This window comes from Protomyctophum bolini (genome assembly GCF_963924005.1).
Source record: "Protomyctophum bolini genome assembly, chromosome: 23".
NCBI lineage: Eukaryota > Metazoa > Chordata > Actinopteri > Myctophiformes > Myctophidae > Protomyctophum > Protomyctophum bolini.
The window spans coordinates 14,719,328-14,739,886 of NC_137884.1; the positions used below are offsets into that span (position 1 = coordinate 14,719,328).

The 20,559-nt window shown below is 41.8% G+C and overlaps 1 protein-coding gene across 2 annotated transcripts in view; it reads left to right on the forward strand.

Annotated features, from left to right (window-relative positions):
• ube2h (ubiquitin-conjugating enzyme E2H) overlaps positions 1 to 19,440 on the forward strand; it is a 40,580-nt gene extending 21,140 nt beyond the window's left edge. Inside the window, exons 2-7 of one of the 2 annotated variants that reach the window (XM_080757582.1) lie at positions 6,241 to 6,317; positions 8,793 to 8,867; positions 8,959 to 8,998; positions 9,626 to 9,678; positions 12,478 to 12,606; positions 12,977 to 19,440. In XM_080757582.1, the coding sequence (XP_080613708.1) occupies positions 6,241 to 6,317; positions 8,793 to 8,867; positions 8,959 to 8,998; positions 9,626 to 9,678; positions 12,478 to 12,606; positions 12,977 to 13,101 (499 nt within the window). In that variant the 3' untranslated portion in view covers positions 13,102 to 19,440. Of the gene's footprint in view, positions 1 to 6,240; positions 6,318 to 6,615; positions 6,693 to 8,792; positions 8,868 to 8,958; positions 8,999 to 9,625; positions 9,679 to 12,477; positions 12,607 to 12,976 lie in introns of both variants that reach the window. The other variant, XM_080757581.1, reaches the window with a different exon arrangement.
• The last annotated feature ends 1,119 nt before the right edge of the window (positions 19,441 to 20,559 follow it).

Below are 20,559 nucleotides of genomic sequence, written 5' to 3' on the forward strand. Positions count from 1 at the left end.
ATGTCTATGCTCGGACGTAGAAAGAGATCACGCAGTGAAAATCTGTTCCCACACACACACACACACACACACACACACTGACACACACACACTTGTTTGACAAGCAGTAGGTCTGTTTGTTTCTCTTTCTCTCTCCTGCAGTCACCTCCATCAAACCGTTGAGTTTCACAGGCGGCCTGAGGACTGAGAAACGAGCAACCAGGTCTATGAAAACAAGCCCAAAAGAAGCGACTAACACAAAAGCACTTTAAAACCTATACAAGTTCACAATGCGTCACGATGTCTAAATGGACCCTTACGAGTCTGTAGCTCCCGAGAGTGTACAAATGGAACAGAATGGACCCGTAACCGTAAGGGTACAGGGTGGAGTTTTTAAATGTAAAAGTTTTGAGAACCACCAGTATTGTAATTGCATAGCAGACGTGAAGTCCACATAGCAGCTCTGACAGCATGATAGAACTGGTTCTGGAAATGGCTCCACATGTGATGATGGAACTGATTCCGGTCCGTTCCTTAATGCGGGATCCGGATCTGGATCCCAAACCTACCTATTGTCCCTGTGTGGTTGTCACAAAATCCCAAGGCATATCTGGATTTGCAATGTTTGGGATTCACTGTACTAGTAGTGTACTACGCACATGGATTAAAGTTCTCAGACGCCACGACTGATTTCGGTCATTTGGATTCCATAGTCAGGAAGTTGCACCGCAAAAATGTCCGATCTACAAGCTCTCAATGTGTCAATTGATAGAGGCCGTCTTTTCTTGTCTGCAGTCATGTATACGGTCGTCATGCCAATGTGAATGTAGACGGTGTTGGTTATCCTGCAGCTTGACCACTGCTGATTCAACACCATTAATGACTGACACACACACACACACCCCACAGCCTTGTCCCTATAGGTACTATACAGATGCCCTTATATGAAGGACAAGAGTATGGAGGGCTGCAGAACTGTGCGAGCGTGCGCAAATTATAGTAAAATCACAGCTGCTCTAGTAGTCTACTGATAACTATTCATACTTATCAGACAAACTAAAGTTATCCTGGGGCTTAGCTGAATAATTATGAGGTAAACTAGTAGCCTTTTAGGCCCGGGGCGCCTATTTATTTATTTATTTATGAAGTAAATGTAAGCTACGTGTGGTATAAGTCTTATGGCCTGGTTTGACCGGGTACCATGCGTCTTGCGCAGTGCTGTGAACGTGAAAGCATTTTAACTAGGGATGCACAGATGTGACATTTATGTCCATTGTCCAATACCGATAACCGATGTCAACATTGCTGTAATGGTCGATAACGGATATTTACTGATGTCGAATATCTGTATGAAAACAAGTTAAAATTGTGTCCTTTCTGAAAAAGGCATAGAAACACTTGGAATTGTATTCCAAAAATATATAGCATTTTAAGGCCAACATCGGCCGATACCAAATATGATGACCAATTTATTGCCCATCCAACCGCCTCATTCCCAGTGACTGCTTGCTGTCTCCCGTGGATGTTCGAGCATGTGTGTGCTTACGTGTGCATGTGAGATTTTTGATGGCACGTTTCTAATTGAATAAAGTACTCCTTACTTACAAAGAATTGTCTTACGTTGGCCTCAAAATGTCTTCCTGACTGAAACAGGACCCAGAGCACAGTAGTTCCTCCTCTCTGTGACAACATGTCACATACACACTGCGCACACACACACACACACACACACACACACACACACACACACACACACATTTCCTGAGTGAAGCAGGGGGTGGGGGGCTTCAATCTGCCCTCTGCAGACTCTGCCAGAGCTTAAAATAACCTCCAGTTTGATTTAACCCTTTTGCGGGTCATGGCTGCTGCTAATGGGATACACACACACACTCAGGCTGAATAGAGAAGTCAGTTCTACTGTTGACTTCGTCCTGCGCTGTGTATCTTTCATAATTCATTACAGTTTGTCCTATAAATATCCTTTTCACAACAGGCATGTTTTCTTTATGCCAGTACATGCTGTTTGTATCAAGAGTACATCCACACAACACGTATATTACGCATGGATAATATAACGTTAAGATCGGTTCTCAAAGTGGGGTGTGGGGAGTCCCAGGGGTCCTTGAGGGGGTACCAGGGCGTTCCCAGATCTTTGTTTTAATGCAGTGTCAAAATTATTTCAAGCTTGTAAAAAATATTATATATATACTATATATATATATATATATATATATTGGATATTCTACAGGTGTTTACTAAGGGCTATTTGTCCCCCGTGCATTATAGTCAAAAGGTCTATTGTACATTACGTATTTCCAGGCGTCCTGTCAGGATGTAACAGGGAGTATGTTATGTGGTACAGATGTCTTCTTTTCATGCAGAGATATTTGCTAGCGGTGAGAAAGTGGACCTCTCTCGCTCATGGTGTTATTGTTGCTGTCGGGGCAGAAATAGGCATGACCATGTCACGACATTCCTCCAAATAACTCCATATGGAGTTATTTGTCAGGCATGCCCAAATATGGAGTATTATATGCAGATGTCAGAACATAATTTTGATGTCAGAACAGGCCAGATCCATATGGAGATGTCCAGAGGCTGGGCAGGGGCCCTGTCCAGAGCCCGGGCAGTGGCTTTTGTGAGGCTTTCGATCCAACGGACTTGACACCAAGCACTGCACTCCCTGTGGTGGTGTGGAAAGCGTGTGTTGGTGGGGCGAATGGTTCTCGGGTTATGTGGATTGCAGACGTACTTACACACGTACACAGTAGAAATGTGGTGCATTTTTATATTAGGATGCTCTATGATGTGAAGCACTTTGGTTCGACCTTGGTCGTTGGAAATGTGCTATATAAATAAAGTTTGATTTGATTGACCAACTTTTTCTGGGGGTTTTCTGCGTCACAGAAAAGCATCAAAAGTAGCAGATCCGAATATCAAGCTTGTCCATCTGCTACTTTGGCTATTTATTTTTAACCTATTCCGGGCGGGAAGGAACCCCTTTTGGTGTTAGCACTATGTTATGCTTTAGCTATTGAAAAATAGCAGATCTACAAGCTCATAGCGTGCCACCGAGTGGCGCGCTACGAGCTTGTAAGTCTGCTATTTTTGAAAAATCAAAGAACGACTGACGTAGAAGACATTTTTAGAATCTGATCTCAGGTCAGAATGGGTTAATTTGAATCCTGGAGTTTCCTGACATGATGTTTCCACGAGACGATTATGTACCGTAACTCCCTCTTCTCTAGTAGACTGGATTTAGTGATGAGATCAAAACAATGGTGGACCTCCATGTGCAGGTGGAGCAAGAAGTAAAATTCATGGCGAATAAAGGCATCAACTTTATGAATAGTTTTGATGTGGAATACTCGCTTGGCAAATGGCAACACTATTTTGTTTCAGTGTTTTAACGACATTTGCGTTTAATTTGGTGATTCTTTCTATCTTGTTTCTTTACACAAGCTCACTTATGCTATCTCACTTTGTCTTTTTTCCTGTACTTTTTGTCTCCTCTGTACGCTAGAGGATCATTTCTGGGTGATGAATGAAGTTGAAAAAAGTTCTATCAGTACATCTCAACTTTTAATGTGTGTTTTGACCGTGAGTTTTCCAAATAAAAAATGGTGGAAAAATGCAGACTTGAGTTATTCACCCATCTTGTGACATGGATAAGCATCTGTTCTGCCATATAGCAGAAGTGCAGGAGAGAACGCAAATCCTCCAGAGCCTTTTGTCTAGGTATTTTCAGGTGAATCACTTTAGAATCATTTTGACACAAAGCAGGACATTTTCATCACAAAAGCCACTTTCAGACATGCACTGTATTATGGAGGTTTTCCAAAGTTCAAACAGAGGGGATGTATGTACAGTATGAAAGAATGGTAATTTCCGGCTCAGTAGGAGCGTACATGCAATGGATGTTATGCGGGCAGGACCCTTGACTTAAGTCCAGGTAGTGTCCGATTTGGCTCAAACGGCTCTAAGTGTGAATTGACACTGATTTTCAGGTGAATTTACATCCAGCGTTTGGACATGTTGATGGTGACGCTTGTATTGTCGATGGCGGGTGGAGCCGAGGTGTTTGGAGAGAGAGACAGAGAACTGAAAACCACTTTAATCATTCTGCTTTTGTATTAGCGTTCGAGTTGGAATATTCGCTGATCGATCATAACTGTCTCTTTACTACTGCGGCTCTTTACTACTGCTGATGCAGTAGCCTAGACGACAAGCAGTGTGTCCTTGGCTGTATATAGAGTAGAGGCCAATGTTCTATGAAATATATTGCACTTGATCCTCATGTCTCCCTCAGGCTTAGACTTACTTAGAGAGTAGCTGATGTGTGTGTCTATTACCCAGACCCCGCTCCTCACCTTATCAAACAGACTATTTACCTTTTATGTGTGAACGCGTGTTCATACAGTAGGTGAACGTGGCTAAATCCATAAAAAGCTGGATCAAGTCATTCGTTTTTTACAATCACAAGATTCTTGCACCCTATACCAGAATGCGTTGTCTGCGTCATGAGCCATCCAAGTGATTATTACTAATACTCACTCTCACATTGCAGACGACAGCCTAGCGTCGCCGCCTGTACTTTCTGTCACAATATTGCATAATTGGCAATTGGCAATTATTTGAGATAATCACAATTATTTTGTCATAATCGTGTCCCATGTTCATACATAAAATTGCAGAAATAGCATATCTACAAGTTTAAAATGCAGCTATTTTCTTAAATATGACTTTTTTTTAAAGGTCATAGCTTTTCATATCTGTAAAAATATACAATATTTGTTGCTGAAAATAATTGGAAATTGGAATTAGTAAAGTACAAATACCTCAAGATTTTACTCAAGTACAGTGCTTAAGTAAATGTACTTAGTTACTTTTCACCACTGGTACGTATGTGGTTGTGTGCAAGTGTGCTGGCTCCTTGTCTAGAATAGCAGAAGGAAGGAACATGATCATCACACTCTTATCAAGTCACAGACTCTTCTCTTGTGTGTGTGGGTGTGTGTGAATGTGAACTGTACACGACGTACAGTATGTGGTATAGAACTTTCAAAGGCAATGTTGGGAGGATCTGATCAGCTGATGGCTGGCTCTCCTGGCCAGCTGAATAATCTCTCGTCTGGACAGACTGGTGACTTTCTGCTCCCGAATGGGGAGGGAGAAAGGTTGAGAAATTCGTGTGGACTAGACCTGTACTTTCCCGTCGGCTACCGGCCTACTTGAGAACGATGCAACTTGGGAACCTAATAATACCCGTTGTCAACTTGTCACATCACCCTGTCTGTGTCCCACATGTAGATCTCTGTATCTGCCTGTGTGTGAAGAGGGCAAACTGACTGAATGTGACTGTGGTTAAAGGGGAGTTTCGCACAAGCTGTTTTCTTACCGTATATGGAGACACGTATCCATTCGTCATTGAAGAAAAACAAAAACATGCAGAGCCTTTCATAACGAATTAGCGGATTTACCGTCCATGTGGGTCAAACGCTAGAACTCCTATTCAAACGCGCAATTGGTTTTAGTTTTTTGTTTACATCTGTTCTAGATGATGTGACAGGTTAGTCCATGCAGTGTTGTTGCTGCATTCTTCCTGGACTACGCGTGCTGACATTAGACCCCTTCTACACTTTTCTTAAAGGACCAGTGCCCTATATCTTTATTTATTTTTGTATATGTTTTATTTTTGGGTCAATAATATACATATTATCCACTTACTTTTGTAAAAAAAAAAGGGTTGGGAAGAAATTCCCCTTTAAGTAGGCTAATCAATTGTCAGGTGTGGGGTTGCCATGGCAATCAATTGGCTGAGGCAGAGGCTGGAAATTGCACAGGTGAGGGGATTTAGGCTGATTAGGCCCACTGGCAGAACCTGACCAGAGCCTTTTGTGGGGGTTCTGGTGAACTGTGGGTCCGACTGACTCTGATATGAAGTCGGTGAGGCAAACGGTTCTCGAGTTACGTGCATTACAACCGTACACACACGTACGCACTCACGCAGAGACGTGGCGCATTTATAGTAGGATGGTGTCTGAAAGAACAGGCTCATCATAACAGGCTTCTATCTTTTAATTAACGCCAGTCGGGAGATTATTATTATTATTATTATTATTATTATTAATAATAATAATTATATATAGAGAAATAACATGTAGCACTCATGGATTAAGGCAAATATCTCTATTTGCCTGTGTGTGCATTTGTTGGTGCACATGAAGCTAAATGGCCATTTCCCTTAACAAGCCAAAACAGCATCGAGAGCAAACATGAAGTCACCATCCTCAGCGGACTCAATGAATTTGTAGTCAGGTTTTTCGGACCACAAGGAAGTAAGTCATTTTGATTTCAACGCAGGAGCCTAATGCACCGGTTAACGTTGAATCTGACCTAAATTAGTGACCATAAGGTCATGTTACTCTACACCAAGGTTTCCCAAACCTTTCAGCGAGCGACCCCAAAAATAATCACATTTGAACTGGGGACCCCCCACCCTGGCAAGCACTTGGAATTCTAGGTAATACATTTAGTTTGACTCAGTTCCACAGAAATATTGTGAAAATAGCCGAACTACAAGCTCACAACGCCTACATGAAGCCAAATGGCCATTTCCCTTAACAGGCAAAACAGCATCGAGAGCAAACATGAAGTCACCATCCTCAGCGGACTCAATGAATTTGTAGTCAAGGTTTTCGGACCACAAGGAAGTAAGTAATTTTGATTTCAACACACTAACACAGGAGCCTAATGCACCGGTTAACGTCGAATTAGTGACCATAAGGTCATGTTACTCTACACCAAGGTTTCTCAAACCTTTCAGCGATCGACCCCAAAAAAATCACATTTGAACTGTGGACCCCCCACCCTGGCAAGCACTTGGAATTCTAGGTAATACATTTAGTTTGACTCAGTTCCACAGATATAGAAATATTGTGAAATTAGCCGAACTACAAGCTCACAACGCCTCTCACTGTGAGGCGTTGTGAGCTTTAGATCCACTGTGGTTCACTCCCTTGGAGTGCCAACTGCCAACCCCCAATTTGGGAACCAATGCTCTATAGTCTACAGTCTACACAACACATGCATGACATACTGAAACCAGTGTAAGTCTAAATGCTTAACCACTATATACTTTGTCGTGTGATGGAGAGCGAAAAATAGATCTATATAAGCTTGTAGATTTTCACTTTAGGGACACCGGGCTTAAAGTGGCCAACAGCACTTCAGCTCAGTTAATAAAGAAAGAAAGAGACAAAGATGCATGGTGGAGAAATTAAGCTGCCATGATCGCTCCATGGGACCCCAAATAACAGCCCTGCATGCTTCACATGTGCACATCAGACTGAAACCAGTCCCGAGGCTGAGGCCCCATGGCCTGCATTGAGGGGAAATAAATAAGGAAGATAGCTCTCCTCAACAGGAAATACTTCTTCTAACTGGCATTCAGAGAGCATCTGGCGCACAAAACGCCAGGCTTGTTCACAATCACACATCCATGAAATAGAGAAAGAGTCACACCATCAACCTTTTTCAAATCTAACTCCATACTGCAAACAAGCCCCCAGGGCATTTTGAGATCTGGAGCCACCCGTTTGGCTATTTTGGAATTTGAATCCTGAAAAGTAACAGTTTGGGACATATGAGGTTTCCCCCCCGACAGAGGCAATATATTTCTTTGAATAAACGTTTTTTTCAGAAACTTTTAGAATTCATTTTAGAACGGCCTCAGGCCTAAATGGGTTAAAACAGTAATGCTATAGTGTTTTCTATGTGTCAATAAAGTATTCCATCAAATACTTTGCGTGCGTACTACACACACAGTTACATACGTGTGTGTGTGTGCGCGTGCATGCGTGCACGTGCTGCCCTAGCAAGTGTCGGTGTGTTAATGTCCATGTGTGCTATTCAGTTCCAATACGGAACATCAGGCTCCAGTTACACAGCTATTCTGGGAGAGTAACGCACACGTATATACACACACACACACACACACACACACAGAACATGCAGCAAGCACACACATTTATTTTCTTCTTTGATATCACTATACTGTAACTACTGTATGACATAAATTGAATTATTTGGAGGTAAAGAAGTCTGTAGAGCCCTGGGCTGAAATACATTGTATTGCATGGAATCAGAAGGAAGTCGAAATGGAAGCAGAGAGAACAGGTGGTGTTGGATCGCAGCAGTAGAGAATAACACCTTGCAGGCTTTAACCCATTTAGGCCTGACCTCGAAATTAAAAAAGAATCTTCTAAATCCTCCAGTTTTCTGAAATAAATATGTTCACGCTTTTTCAAAAATAGCAGACCCACAAGCTCGAGTGGCACGCTATGAGCTTGTAGGTCTGCAATAGCTAAATTATAACAAAAGGGGTTCCCGGCTTCCCGACCAAAATGGGTTAACCACTAGAACCCCATACTTGGTCGACCCGGAGTCCCTCAGGGCTCGATACTAGGTGACTTTTTTTTTTAAACTAAAGTAATAATAATAATAAAGTTTTCAAATTTGTAAAAGATGCCTGTTAAGTTTAGGCATAACGGGCAAGGCGCCGCACAACATAGGGCCCTAAATATGTTCACTGAAAATAGCCGAGCCGATTGACAAGCTCGCAACACGTTGTGAGCTTGTCGATCTGCTATTTACTGCAAAAGTATACGGGTGCTGGGGTTTAAGGGGTTAAATCCACTGGAGTTCATGATGTTTCGGTGAATAAAAAGTCACTCTGATCTCCTGAAGAATCAACGCGTACTGTTTCTCTTTGTCGCCCTATTTCTCTCACACTCTCTCTGTCTCTCTCTCAGCACCATACGAGGGGGGCGTGTGGAAGGTGCGAGTAGACCTCCCAGACAAATACCCTTTCAAATCACCATCAATAGGTAGGCAATGGGAATAGCTTTAGAACTCAGGATTACAAGCCCCCCCCCTCCCTTTTTTCCCTTTATCTGTAATTTTCTCTTTCTTTTGCAGGATTCATGAATAAGATTTTCCATCCCAACATTGATGAAGCGTAAGTTGATAACAGTCCTTCATTTTGATGTCTGTGCATTGAAATATTTTGTTGGGTATATATGCATATGTCACAATAATAAAAACATTTGTATGACTGCAAAAACCCATGTGTTGACAAATTGTTAGAACGGTAGGCTGTTGGTATGGTCAAACCTGGGCAAGTTTCTGCCATGCGATACTATTGTATGATGGAGTAAATATTATGACTACAGTCACAAACCCAAACCAACACATGTAATATTGTCCTCAATATTGAGAAAAATATCCAGTTGTTTTTATTAGTTTGTATTTCCCCTTTAGATTAAACAGTACAATGCATTGTGGGATGTAGGGCACCACTGAACATGAATGTGATCATAATAATCTGCTATACAGCTTTACTGCTGCAATGCGATGATTCTAAAGCCAAATGACCTGACCTCCACTTCACTGTGTGTGTGTGTGTGTGTGTGTGTGTGTGTGTGTGTGTGTGTGTGTGTGCGATGCTTATTTTGACCACACAGAGAAATCACATATCTGCTGTCACTATGCTTTAAAGGCATACAGACACACACACACACTATAATCCACCCCCCACCCCCCCCCCCCAGTGATCTGCTAACTCCAGTCTCTCTTCCATCTCCAGGTCAGGGACAGTGTGTTTAGATGTTATCAACCAGACATGGACAGCCCTTTATGGTGAGTGAATAATATGGTGTGTGTGTGTGTGTGTGTGTGTGTGTGTGTGTGTGTGTGTGTGTGTGTGTGTGTGTGTGTGTGTGTGTGTGTGTGTGTGTGTGTGTGTGTGTGTGTGTGTGTGTGTGTGTGTGTGTGTGTGTGTGTGTGTGTGTGTGTGTGTGTGTGTGTGTGTGTGTGTGCGCGCATGTGCGCTCGCGCCCCTGTTAGTGTCCTGTACTATGTGTGTGGCCCCTGCTAGTGTCCTATAGGTCTCTGTATCACTGTGTGGCCCCTGCTAGTGTCCTATAGGTCTCTGTATCACTGTGTGGCCCCTGCTAGTGCCCTATAGGCCTCTGTATCACTGTGTGTGGCCCCTGCTAGTGTCCTATAGGCCTCTGTATCACTGTGTGGCCCCTGCTAGTGTCCTATAGGTCTCTGTATCACTGTGTGTGGCCCCTGCTAGTGTCCTATAGGTCTCTGTATCACTGTGTGGCCCCTGCTAGTGTCCTATAGGTCTCTGTATCACTGTGTGGCCCCTGCTAGTGTCCTATAGGTCTCTGTATCACTGTGTGGCCCCTGCTAGTGCCCTATAGGCCTCTGTATCACTGTGTGTGGCCCCTGCTAGTGTCCTATAGGCCTCTGTATCACTGTGTGGCCCCTGCTAGTGTCCTATAGGTCTCTGTATCACTGTGTGTGGCCCCTGCTAGTGTCCTATAGGTCTCTGTATCACTGTGTGGCCCCTGCTAGTGTCCTATAGGTCTCTGTATCACTGTGTGGCCTCTGCTAGTGTCCTATAGGTCTCTGTATCACTGTGTGGCCCCTGCTAGTGTCCTATAGGTCTCTGTATCACTGTGTGGCCCCTGCTAGTGTCCTATAGGTCTCTGTATCACTGTGTGGCCCCTGCTAGTGTCCTATAGGTCTCTGTATCACTGTGTGTGGCCCCTGCTAGTGTCCTATAGGCCTCTGTATCACTGTGTGTGGCCCCTGCTAGTGTCCTATAGGTCTCTGTATCACTGTGTGGCCCCTGCTAGTGTCCTATAGGTCTCTGTATCACTGTGTGGCCCCTGCTAGTGTCCTATAGGTCTCTGTATCACTGTGTGGCCCCTGCTAGTGTCCTATAGGTCTCTGTATCACTGTGTGGCCCCTGCTAGTGTCCTATAGGTCTCTGTATCACTGTGTGGCCCCTGCTAGTGTCCTATAGGTCTCTGTATCACTGTGTGTGGCCCCTGCTAGTGTCCTATAGGCCTCTGTATCACTGTGTGTGGCCCCTGCTAGTGTCCTATAGGTCTCTGTATCACTGTGTGGCCTCTGCTAGTGTCCTATAGGTCTCTGTATCACTGTGTGGCCCCTGCTAGTGTCCTATAGGTCTCTGTATCACTGTGTGTGGCCCCTGCTAGTGTCCTATAGGCCTCTGTATCACTGTGTGTGGCCCCTGCTAGTGTCCTATAGGCCTCTGTATCACTGCGTGGCCCCTGCTAGTGTCCTATAGGTCTCTGTATCACTGTGTGTGGCCCCTGTTCATGTCCTGTGGACACATACAGTAGTGGCCCTAATCCTCTTAGTAGTCTGCCTCCCATCAACACTAATGAGCTAATACTCTGAGCCAGCAAGGTCAGGAAACATTTTACACAGAGAGAGAGAGAGAGAGAGAGAGAGAGAGAGATGATGATTAGGCACGCACACACTCCATTTCCATTGACATACTGTACAAGGAAGCCGAAAACATGGCAACATTGTAACTTTGAACTTCAAATATCCTTCCGGGAATTTGTTTCTGCAGTGGGGGGGTAACAACAGTCACAAACAAACACAGATATGCCTATGATGCACCTATTCCATCATTATGGAGATTCAAATACAAGCTAATGAATAAATAATAATTATAACGTTGCCAACTTGCCAACAATCGAAACATGTTGCACTGGTGTGTGAATCCATGGCTCTTGTCTTACGCCAAAGCTCCACCTATATGCTGTGTTGCGTTCGGACGGCGTAAAAAAAAATCTATCTTTTGTCCTCCTTGGCAAGTGCCAGTTTTGAGGGGCTAATCTCTCTGCTTGTGTTTGTCTTCATGTAGAATCAATGTGGACTTTGACTTTAAAGAACAGAAGTCAGGAGTGGAAGCGCCCGACAGAGAAAACAAGCTCATCACTGAAGCATTATGTGGATTGTTTTTTTCCTCTTATTGGTTTTTTTCCCTCTTATTGATGAAATCACCTAAACAAGGCAACACAAAGGATGTTTATTTATGCTACTTTAATGGAGCCCACAGTGACACCCGGTGGATGAGATCAGCATCACAGGTTCTCTTAGTGAAATGGATTAGTGGAGTCATTCCTCTGGTTGAGGCTATTAAGCCTGAGGATTTCACTTTTATGTCTGGATGCAGTGTGATTATGCTATGCATTCTGACGCTATGCACCCCACCCCACCCCCTACTCCCTCCTCCACGATTGGCATATGTGTAAATCGATCGTGGCGGGTTTCGTGGCTGCACTTAATCAGTGTTCATTTGGCAGATTTATCCGTGCAGGCTCAGTCGTTTGATTACATCATCCACATCAGCGTGGTGACTGACTGTAACACAAATGTATTAAATCTGTCAGGTTAAGTGTAAAAGTTCACTCCAGCCATTTGTAAAGATGAAAAAACATTATACCCCATCACACGAGGTCTATGCGTTCTTTGTTTTTGCTAATCAACACCATCGTACTACGGAATATTACGGTGGCTTCATTACGTTGTCTACAGTAGACAGACAAGACAGACAGGCTAATTCAGGTTGTAATGTCATGATGTTGTGTTCGTCCCACTCCACAGATCTGACCAACATCTTTGAGTCGTTTCTGCCGCAGCTGCTGGCGTACCCCAACCCCATCGACCCCCTGAACGGAGACGCAGCCGCCATGTACCTCCACCGACCGGAGGAGTACAAACAGAAGATTAAAGGTAAGGTACTGCCGCTCACTTATTGGACCGGCCAGAAACCCTATCTCCATATTAACTCACAACATTTGAGAGAGAGAGTTTAGTTGTTCTTTATTGTCACCTTATTAGGATTAGCTGTGTCCTAAAACACAACTAATCCATGTATAAAAATGATACATAAAGACAAGACATTTTACATTAAAATGTATAGTCCATATACGTAAATAATAATTTTATGAAGACCTATAAGACTAATTTAAATGCATTAAATCAAGCTAGTACATCTTTGTTCTCCAACAATGTCTGCAGTTCTATCTTACCTGCTGCAAATCCCTCGATCTCTCTTTTTGTGTGTTCTGTCTCTCTTATTCTCTCTCTTTCTCTGTCACAGAGTACATCCAGAAATATGCAACGGAGGAGGCTCTGAAGGAGCAGGAGGAAGGAGCAGGCGACTCCTCGTCAGAAAGCTCCATGTCAGACTTCTCAGAGGACGAGGCCCAGGACATGGAGTTGTAGTGATGGGAGATCTCCCCTCCTTTCCCTCCTCCTCTTCCAGTGGTTCTCAACCTTTTCAGACAGACCGCGACCCCCCCCCCCCCGAAATAATTTTAACCGGGACCCCCCCACCCTGACAAGCACTTGGAATTGTAGGAGTTGAGGCATTACAGGCATTTGACTCTATTCCGCAGATAAATATTGTGAAAATAGCTGATCTACAAGCTCGTAGATCGGCTATTTTTCCAATTCCTGCCTCCTGCACCAATGTTTAACCCGTTTTTTTTATAGTATAGTATAGTTTTTTGATTACTTGAGAAATGGTCTTTTTTCTTTTCTTCAGGTATAGTAAAAAGGGCTTAAAAGTCTTTAAATTGTCACTTCACTGTCATCTTGGGAGCCCCGCTGGGGCTCTCGACCTACAGGTTGAGAACCATTGCTCCAGTATAGTACCGCCCCCCCCCCCCCGCTCCCCACAGAGACTATATTTGATTTCCTAACCATGAGAAAAACATACTTATATTCATATTTAAACAAGATGATTTCTTTTTTCTTTTTTTTTATTATGATTATTATGATGATTATTATTACTACTACTACTACTAAACAAGGATTTTTATGGATATCTTTATCATTTGGTGTATATGACCCCCACCGCCGCCCAGCCCCCAGTCTGTTCTTTGCCCCAAATGTTGCTGTCACTGTTCTCCGCCCCTCCCTTTAAGGTGTGTGTGTGTGTGTGTGTGTGTGTGTGTGTGTGTGTGTGTGTGTGTGTGTGTGTGTGTGTGTGTGTGTGTGTGTGTGTGTGTGTGTGTGTGTGTGTGTGTGTGTGTGTGTGTGTGAGTGCGCTTGTGTGTGTTCGTTCGTATGCGTGCATGCAGCAGTAGGCTGGATCCAGCCCCCTTTAATGACCTGCTCATTTTTCATATTCACGTCTAGGGTCATATTTCATATCCGCTCGCCTGGTTCAAAACCATAACGATGTCTTGTTTGTTGGGATTTGGCTGCTTGACGACGCTATTCAAAGTGTGTTTGTTTACATGAAACCAACGTTAGCAAGAGCGCTCACTCAGCAGCCAACCAATCACAGGCCCTGGGGAAGCATTCAGACAAAGTCATAATTCCCGTCTCTGTTACAATGTAAGAATGGGCTATATGCACACAGAATGACTCTTCCTACTTCCTTCACATTTCAAGGACCCCCATAACTCTTTGAGAGTGTACAAATGGAACCAGATGGACCCGTAAGGAACAGAGCCTTCATTAGTATCATCTGTAACACCTGTGAAGGAAGTAGGGAAGTGGCCCAAGTTCTTTCCAAAATGGTGTGTATGCATATGCAGTAGCCCATTGAAACGTTTAACCGATAAGAAGCGATTGATAGGTCTGGATGATTCGGGGCCAACGCTTAACTCATACGCCACTGTGCAACAGTGTCACACATCGAAAATCACAATGCGTTGCAATGCATGGGGCTGTCACAATTATGACATTCTACCTGGCCATTAATTGTCACTCAAATAATTGATTTAATTGTGTTGAACACTAGGATATATATGAATAAAAAAAATACCATTTCTGTTTGGCTTTTAGGATTTGAAGTTGCACAGGGCACATAATGACACATAACCGACATATGTATAACTTTATATTTTAATAGTGGCTGGGAATAGCCGATCTACAAGCTCTATGTTTGAAAATGTTTTAAATTGTAACATTTTTCAACATGGAAATGATTACGACGATTATTACATAAATTGATAGGTGATTTATGTAATAATTGTAACAGGCCTAGCTATCGCGTAGATCTGCCATTTTCCGATGTGACACACCATTTTTCGACAAAGTACATAAATGTTGCCTTTTCATGATTGAAAGACACATGCATTTACGTACATTCGACTTGAAGATTTTTGGCACAATGGACCTGAATTATGTAATGTAAGCCAGAACACCAACATTAGAATAGCATTTTGATGAAGTGTGGTTAATGTTTCATTTTATTAAGGTGTTTAGGGTGTTTTGAGAGGCACCATACTTCAATATCAATGTCATGAATAGGCCGACATTTTGTCAATGGTGGAAAAAACAAGTGAAAGTACAAGTACAAGTGAAAGAAGGACCCACAATGGTCCTCTGAAATGTGACCTGGCAGGAGGAGAGTCCGTTTTTACTTTGTCACCGTAGAAACGCAGCATCAAGTCGTCACGCCTGCGCTTGTGGCAAAATGTTGACTGTAGCTTTCTCCAATTTTGAAAAGCTCTTAAATATACCTTTTTGATGCACAGATCTGTCACTGTCAAATGTGTTTATCAGGTTTTAACAGAGATTATTTGATTGAGTTTATTTCATCAGACAGACAGATCCATAGGCTCAAAACCTAAACACTCACAGTATTGCTTTTTGCAGTCTAAATACTGCTGCTCAAACTACCTAAAGAAATCCACTTGAAATGTGTACGTACAATGATCCATGTTCCTAACTTCATAGATCGCAGTAATACAAGTACAGGTGGGAGAGACTAGAATCACGTCTCCAGATTGTTGGGTTGAGATCATTGTTTTGTAAAGTCTTGCTCTTGTCCACCAGTGTGTCCAGTGCCTCATTGTGGAAAAGGGAAGGTGTCTGTTGATAGAAATGCCAAAAGCAAATTAAAATAAATGAAGCTATGATAATTAAAGTACGGAACAGAGAAAAAGTAATAAGGCACAGCTATTTTTAACAAGACGCCTTTCCTCTCTCGCACAGAAATGCTGTGGTGTTGATTTTGTGATGATTTGTTCTCCCCCCCACCGACCACCACATTGTATAGTTCTGAAGAGTGATGTAGTGTTGAGGGGACAACATGTACGTATAGGTTCTGGGGAATGATGGCTGTTTGAGGTGATGACATGTTATAGTTCTGGGGAGGGGCAGGCACCATGCAGTAGCAGGGTTGAGACGACAACGAGTATCGTTCTGGGGTTGAGGTGACAATATAATAGTTTTGGGGTTGAGACAACAACATAGTATAGTTCTGAGGAATGACAAGGGGTTTTAGTTGACAGTGAGTTTTGTTGAGCTGACATAGGATCAATAGAGGCGTGTGTGTCTTCGATTTGAAACACTTCTTTTTTTTTTTTTTACATTTTCACTCCAAACAGAATCGCAAGGAAGGACATCGTGCGAACATTAATAAGCTTGCTGAGCTGTAATGTGTGTTTTTGACATGGATGTCTGGCCCGCTGGATAGTTAGTTTTGAAGGGTGGTGACTAAACAACACATTGATATTATATGGTGATATGACATACATGACATATATTAGAAGTAGCTACGTTTGATATAATTGTCTCTGTTTAAGGCGTTCATTGTGTAGTACATGTAGACTGCTTGTCCTCTTCTTGCCGGTCAGAGGCGTTGAAGTGAGTGATTTCAAAATAAGGCGACATTTGACCTGTTGTTGAACCTGTTCAGAAAGCCAGATGGTGGCTTCAGCCTCATGCCAGTTATTGTTGGATCATCCCTGGTGGCATAAGGTAGAAAATAAGGAAACTTCATTCTGCACTCCAGTCATCCCACTGGGACAGAGATATGACCCCCACCGTAGTTAGATTTATTTTATTTACAGTGTTTAATTGAAGAATTTGGGCTACAGGATTAATCTGTTCTCCTCCACTGGCCAGGCGATTTACAAGAGAACATTACTATAGGGTAGGGTGTGCATTCACAAGTATGTGGTGGTGTATTTCTTTTCTTTCTTCTTTTTTTGGTGCAGGGCAAAAATGTAAGATTCAATTTGAGTGTTCTAGGGCAGTGGTTCCCAAACTTTTTAGCTCAAGACCCAAAAGATTTTTTGTCTCCATGACCCAAGCTAGCGAAAATAGCAAAACTAATACTAGGCCTACTTCTTAAACATTTTGTTATTTTATGGAATTTATTTTATTTATTGTTTACTCATTCAAATTAATTGAACGTGTTTTTAATTGATGAAAAATTATGAATTTTTGGGATTGTTTTTGGAAAATGTTTTGAAATATTTAAAAACTAAAATTTAGGATACACAAAAAAAGGATATTTACTCACGACCATGCTCACGACCCACACAAATCTGATTTGGGGTTTGGGAACCAGTGTTCTAGGGTGTATAATAATGCCATCATAATGTTTTATCCATGATATGAGGTGTGTGATCCCAATCTGTTCACAAACAAAATGGAGGCGGAAAGCTGATGTAATAATAGGGTTAGGGTTAGAGTCAGTCCCTGACTCATAACGGCTTGTGCTTCCTCCTAAGATGCCTATGTGTTTTTTCTTTTGTTTGATTTATTTAGTTTTTTGGGTTCGTTTCAAATTGTAATCCGTTTTGAACACCACTGCTATAGAAAGTTACGTTCTGGATCAGCCAGTCGGTCACTGATGAGGTTCTGAGCTTGATATCTTGTGGGTTTTGTTTTGTTTTGTTTTTTTGTCGAAGTATTCAGATTGGATTTATTTGATCTCTTTCTCTTCTTCTTCTTCTTCTTTAAAAAAAAGACTTTACAGTATTGTATATGAGTGCTGAAAATATATACAACTTGAGAAATGTAGGATTACAAGCACATTTTGCTGGCCTTGTGCTTCACTTGTGCAAACATAATTTTGGTCCTAATATTTTGGTCATTTTCCAAAAAAAGGGCACTCTTGGATTCTTGTTAAATAAATCCTATGTTAATTTTTTTGTTTTATTTTGAGTAGTGTGTCCTGTCTCCACTGATCAATACAACAATCATTTGATTATACAGCTCCAGCTCAATGAATTAGAATATTGTGTAAAAGTTCATTTTCTTCCGTAATATAATTCAAAAAGTGAAACGTTCATATATTCTCAATTCATTGTGCATAAAGTATTTAAAAGCTTTTTTTGTTTTAATCTTGATTATGGCGTGCAGCTCATGACATTTTAAAATCCAATCTCAAAATATTAGAATATTTTATGAGACCACAAAAAATGTTTTTTCAAATTATTTCATCAAACTCCCTTTTGATGAAATACTTTGTTCAAAAGTAGCCCAGACCAAGTGTTGACTGCATACATTAATATACTTTTCAGATGGTCGACATTTCTCGTTTATAAAATATTTGAATGGTCTCGTAAAATATACTAATATTTTGAGATAGGAGCTATACGCCATAATCATCAAGATTAAAAAAAGAACAAAAAAAGGTTTTAAATACTTAACTTTATGCACAATGAATTGAGAATATATGAAAGTTTCACTATTGGAATTATATTAGGAAAAAAATGAACTTTTACACAATATTCTATAATTAATTGAGATGGAGCTGTAGGCCTATATCCAGTTTGCAGAACAATACAGTCGACTGCTGTGTGGCTTTTCCTCTTGCCTTCCATTTTTACCCCCCTCCCCCAACTAATGCAATGACAGAGAAATATTTATAGTACAGTATGTGTTTCAGTTTGTTTTTAACTCAATTCAAGGACAGAATAAATGTCCAATAAACCAGTGAATGAATCAATGCTTCCGTTGCAACTTTGATTCAAATATATATTTTGTGTGTGAACACGTGATTTTTAAACATACACTGAATTCAGCTATACACTCATATCTGCAAACATTCAAATGCATTACACCCCCCCTCCCCAATGAAGACCTGAATGTATGGATAATATATAGGCTATTAGGGGGGCGGTGGGCAATACTTGTTTTTTCTTTGAGGTCCTCAACTGACTGGAATAGTCATTTCATCCATGGAGATGTGTAATGTCTGAAAGCCTGTCTTCCATTCTATCAGCACCTACAACCACCTCCCCCAGGCCCCAGCACACACCACACACGCACATAGTCAGACAGACAGACACACGCACAGCCACACACACACACACACACACACACACACACACACACACACACACACACACACACACACACACACACACACACACACACATTGGCGGCCCATCTCCCGTGCACTTGCGTGTATGGTTGTGGTCAGTGGCAGTGCACCATTCTGTCTTTGTGCTTGAGCGCAACAACGCCTCCATCTGGTTTACTTTTGCCACTACAGCAGAAGAGACGGGTCAGAGGCAGGCAGCACACAGCATGGAAAATGGCAGTTTTTTGTTTTATATAGTTAACTATGTATTTGGTACGTAGTGTGTGGAACTTTGGTTTGGGGCTTAAAAATATCCGTCCTTGGTTCTATTTTAATTCCCTCTTTTGTTCTATTTTCGTCCCTTTTGTTTTTTGTTTTGTTTTTTTGCATTGTGAAGTGGGCATGCTTGACACAATGCTCTCTATCAATAGGCCTATAACCTCTTAAATAGTTGTGTATAAAATAAACTGTTATAACTTCTTTTTTAAATAAAACATTAAATGTTGCATAGTTGTTTGTTTGTTGTTTTGTTGGTGAGAGAGAGAGAGAGAGAGAGAATATTCCAGTCCAGTTGGTGGCGGTAATGCACGTAAATAAGACTTCATCTTCTACCCTGTGATTGGTTCCGTTCTATCCATCCAATGAGGAGCAGGTAATTTAAACACTGAGAGGGCTCCCTCAGATCAGCTGTGCCTGTGTGTCCAGTGGTTTTGGCGTAAGTGTTTTTAATTCTCTACAATTCCTTACTAGTATGACGTGACCTGTCCAACCGCAACACTTAATGTAATAATGTTTCGGTAAACAACGTGGTTAATGTGTTTTTATGAGTGAACAACAAATCCAGTCGCCTGCGAACATTGATTTGTTTACGACTTAACATTAACAAGTTAACATTAGCGTCTACATACGTAGGTATACTACCATACATCTTGGCAACTGTCCTATCCTCGTTGGCTGCCTTGAATAATCGTTTTAAACTAGCCCAAACATTAGACTCTCGTCTAAAAAAAACCTCTACGAGAGTCTAAATGTTTGGGCTAGTTTTAAACGTATATGGTCGGGTAGACAGTAGTTTGACAACCGCTTTGGCTGTTAGCTTAGCTGCTAAATGGATAGCCCTGTTTACGTCAACTTTCTTCCGGGTCGCTTTAGTTTTGTACACCCTGATTGTTTTTTTTCTCGATTCTGATATTCAGAATCGAGTTTTGCTTAGTACCAGACAGTCCAATGGGATCGCTTTTCTGAAATATTTTATTTTTCAATGAAAGGAAATTGTTAGCTCTGGAATGGTATATAGCCTTTCCAAACGGAGTTCAGCTAGGGAATTGTAAAGGCTATATTTCAATGATGCATTTTCATGTTTAGTCTTCAGCAAAACCACTGTCCAAACCATGGCCCTTTTCTCCACTCTAGCTGTGGCTGCTCAAATGAAATGTAAATTCTACACACATGTAGGCTAAATAAAGGCCTGTGTGGACTGAGATGTCATAATTTAGTGTAGACTTTCTTTTAGCAAAATTGTAAATCAGTTCCAAATCTTTGTGATTTTAAAACTGCAATATTTGCAAGATGGGGAAAGCCCTTGTGAAACGGTCTACAAATGTTCAGGGTTTTTTGTTTCTAAA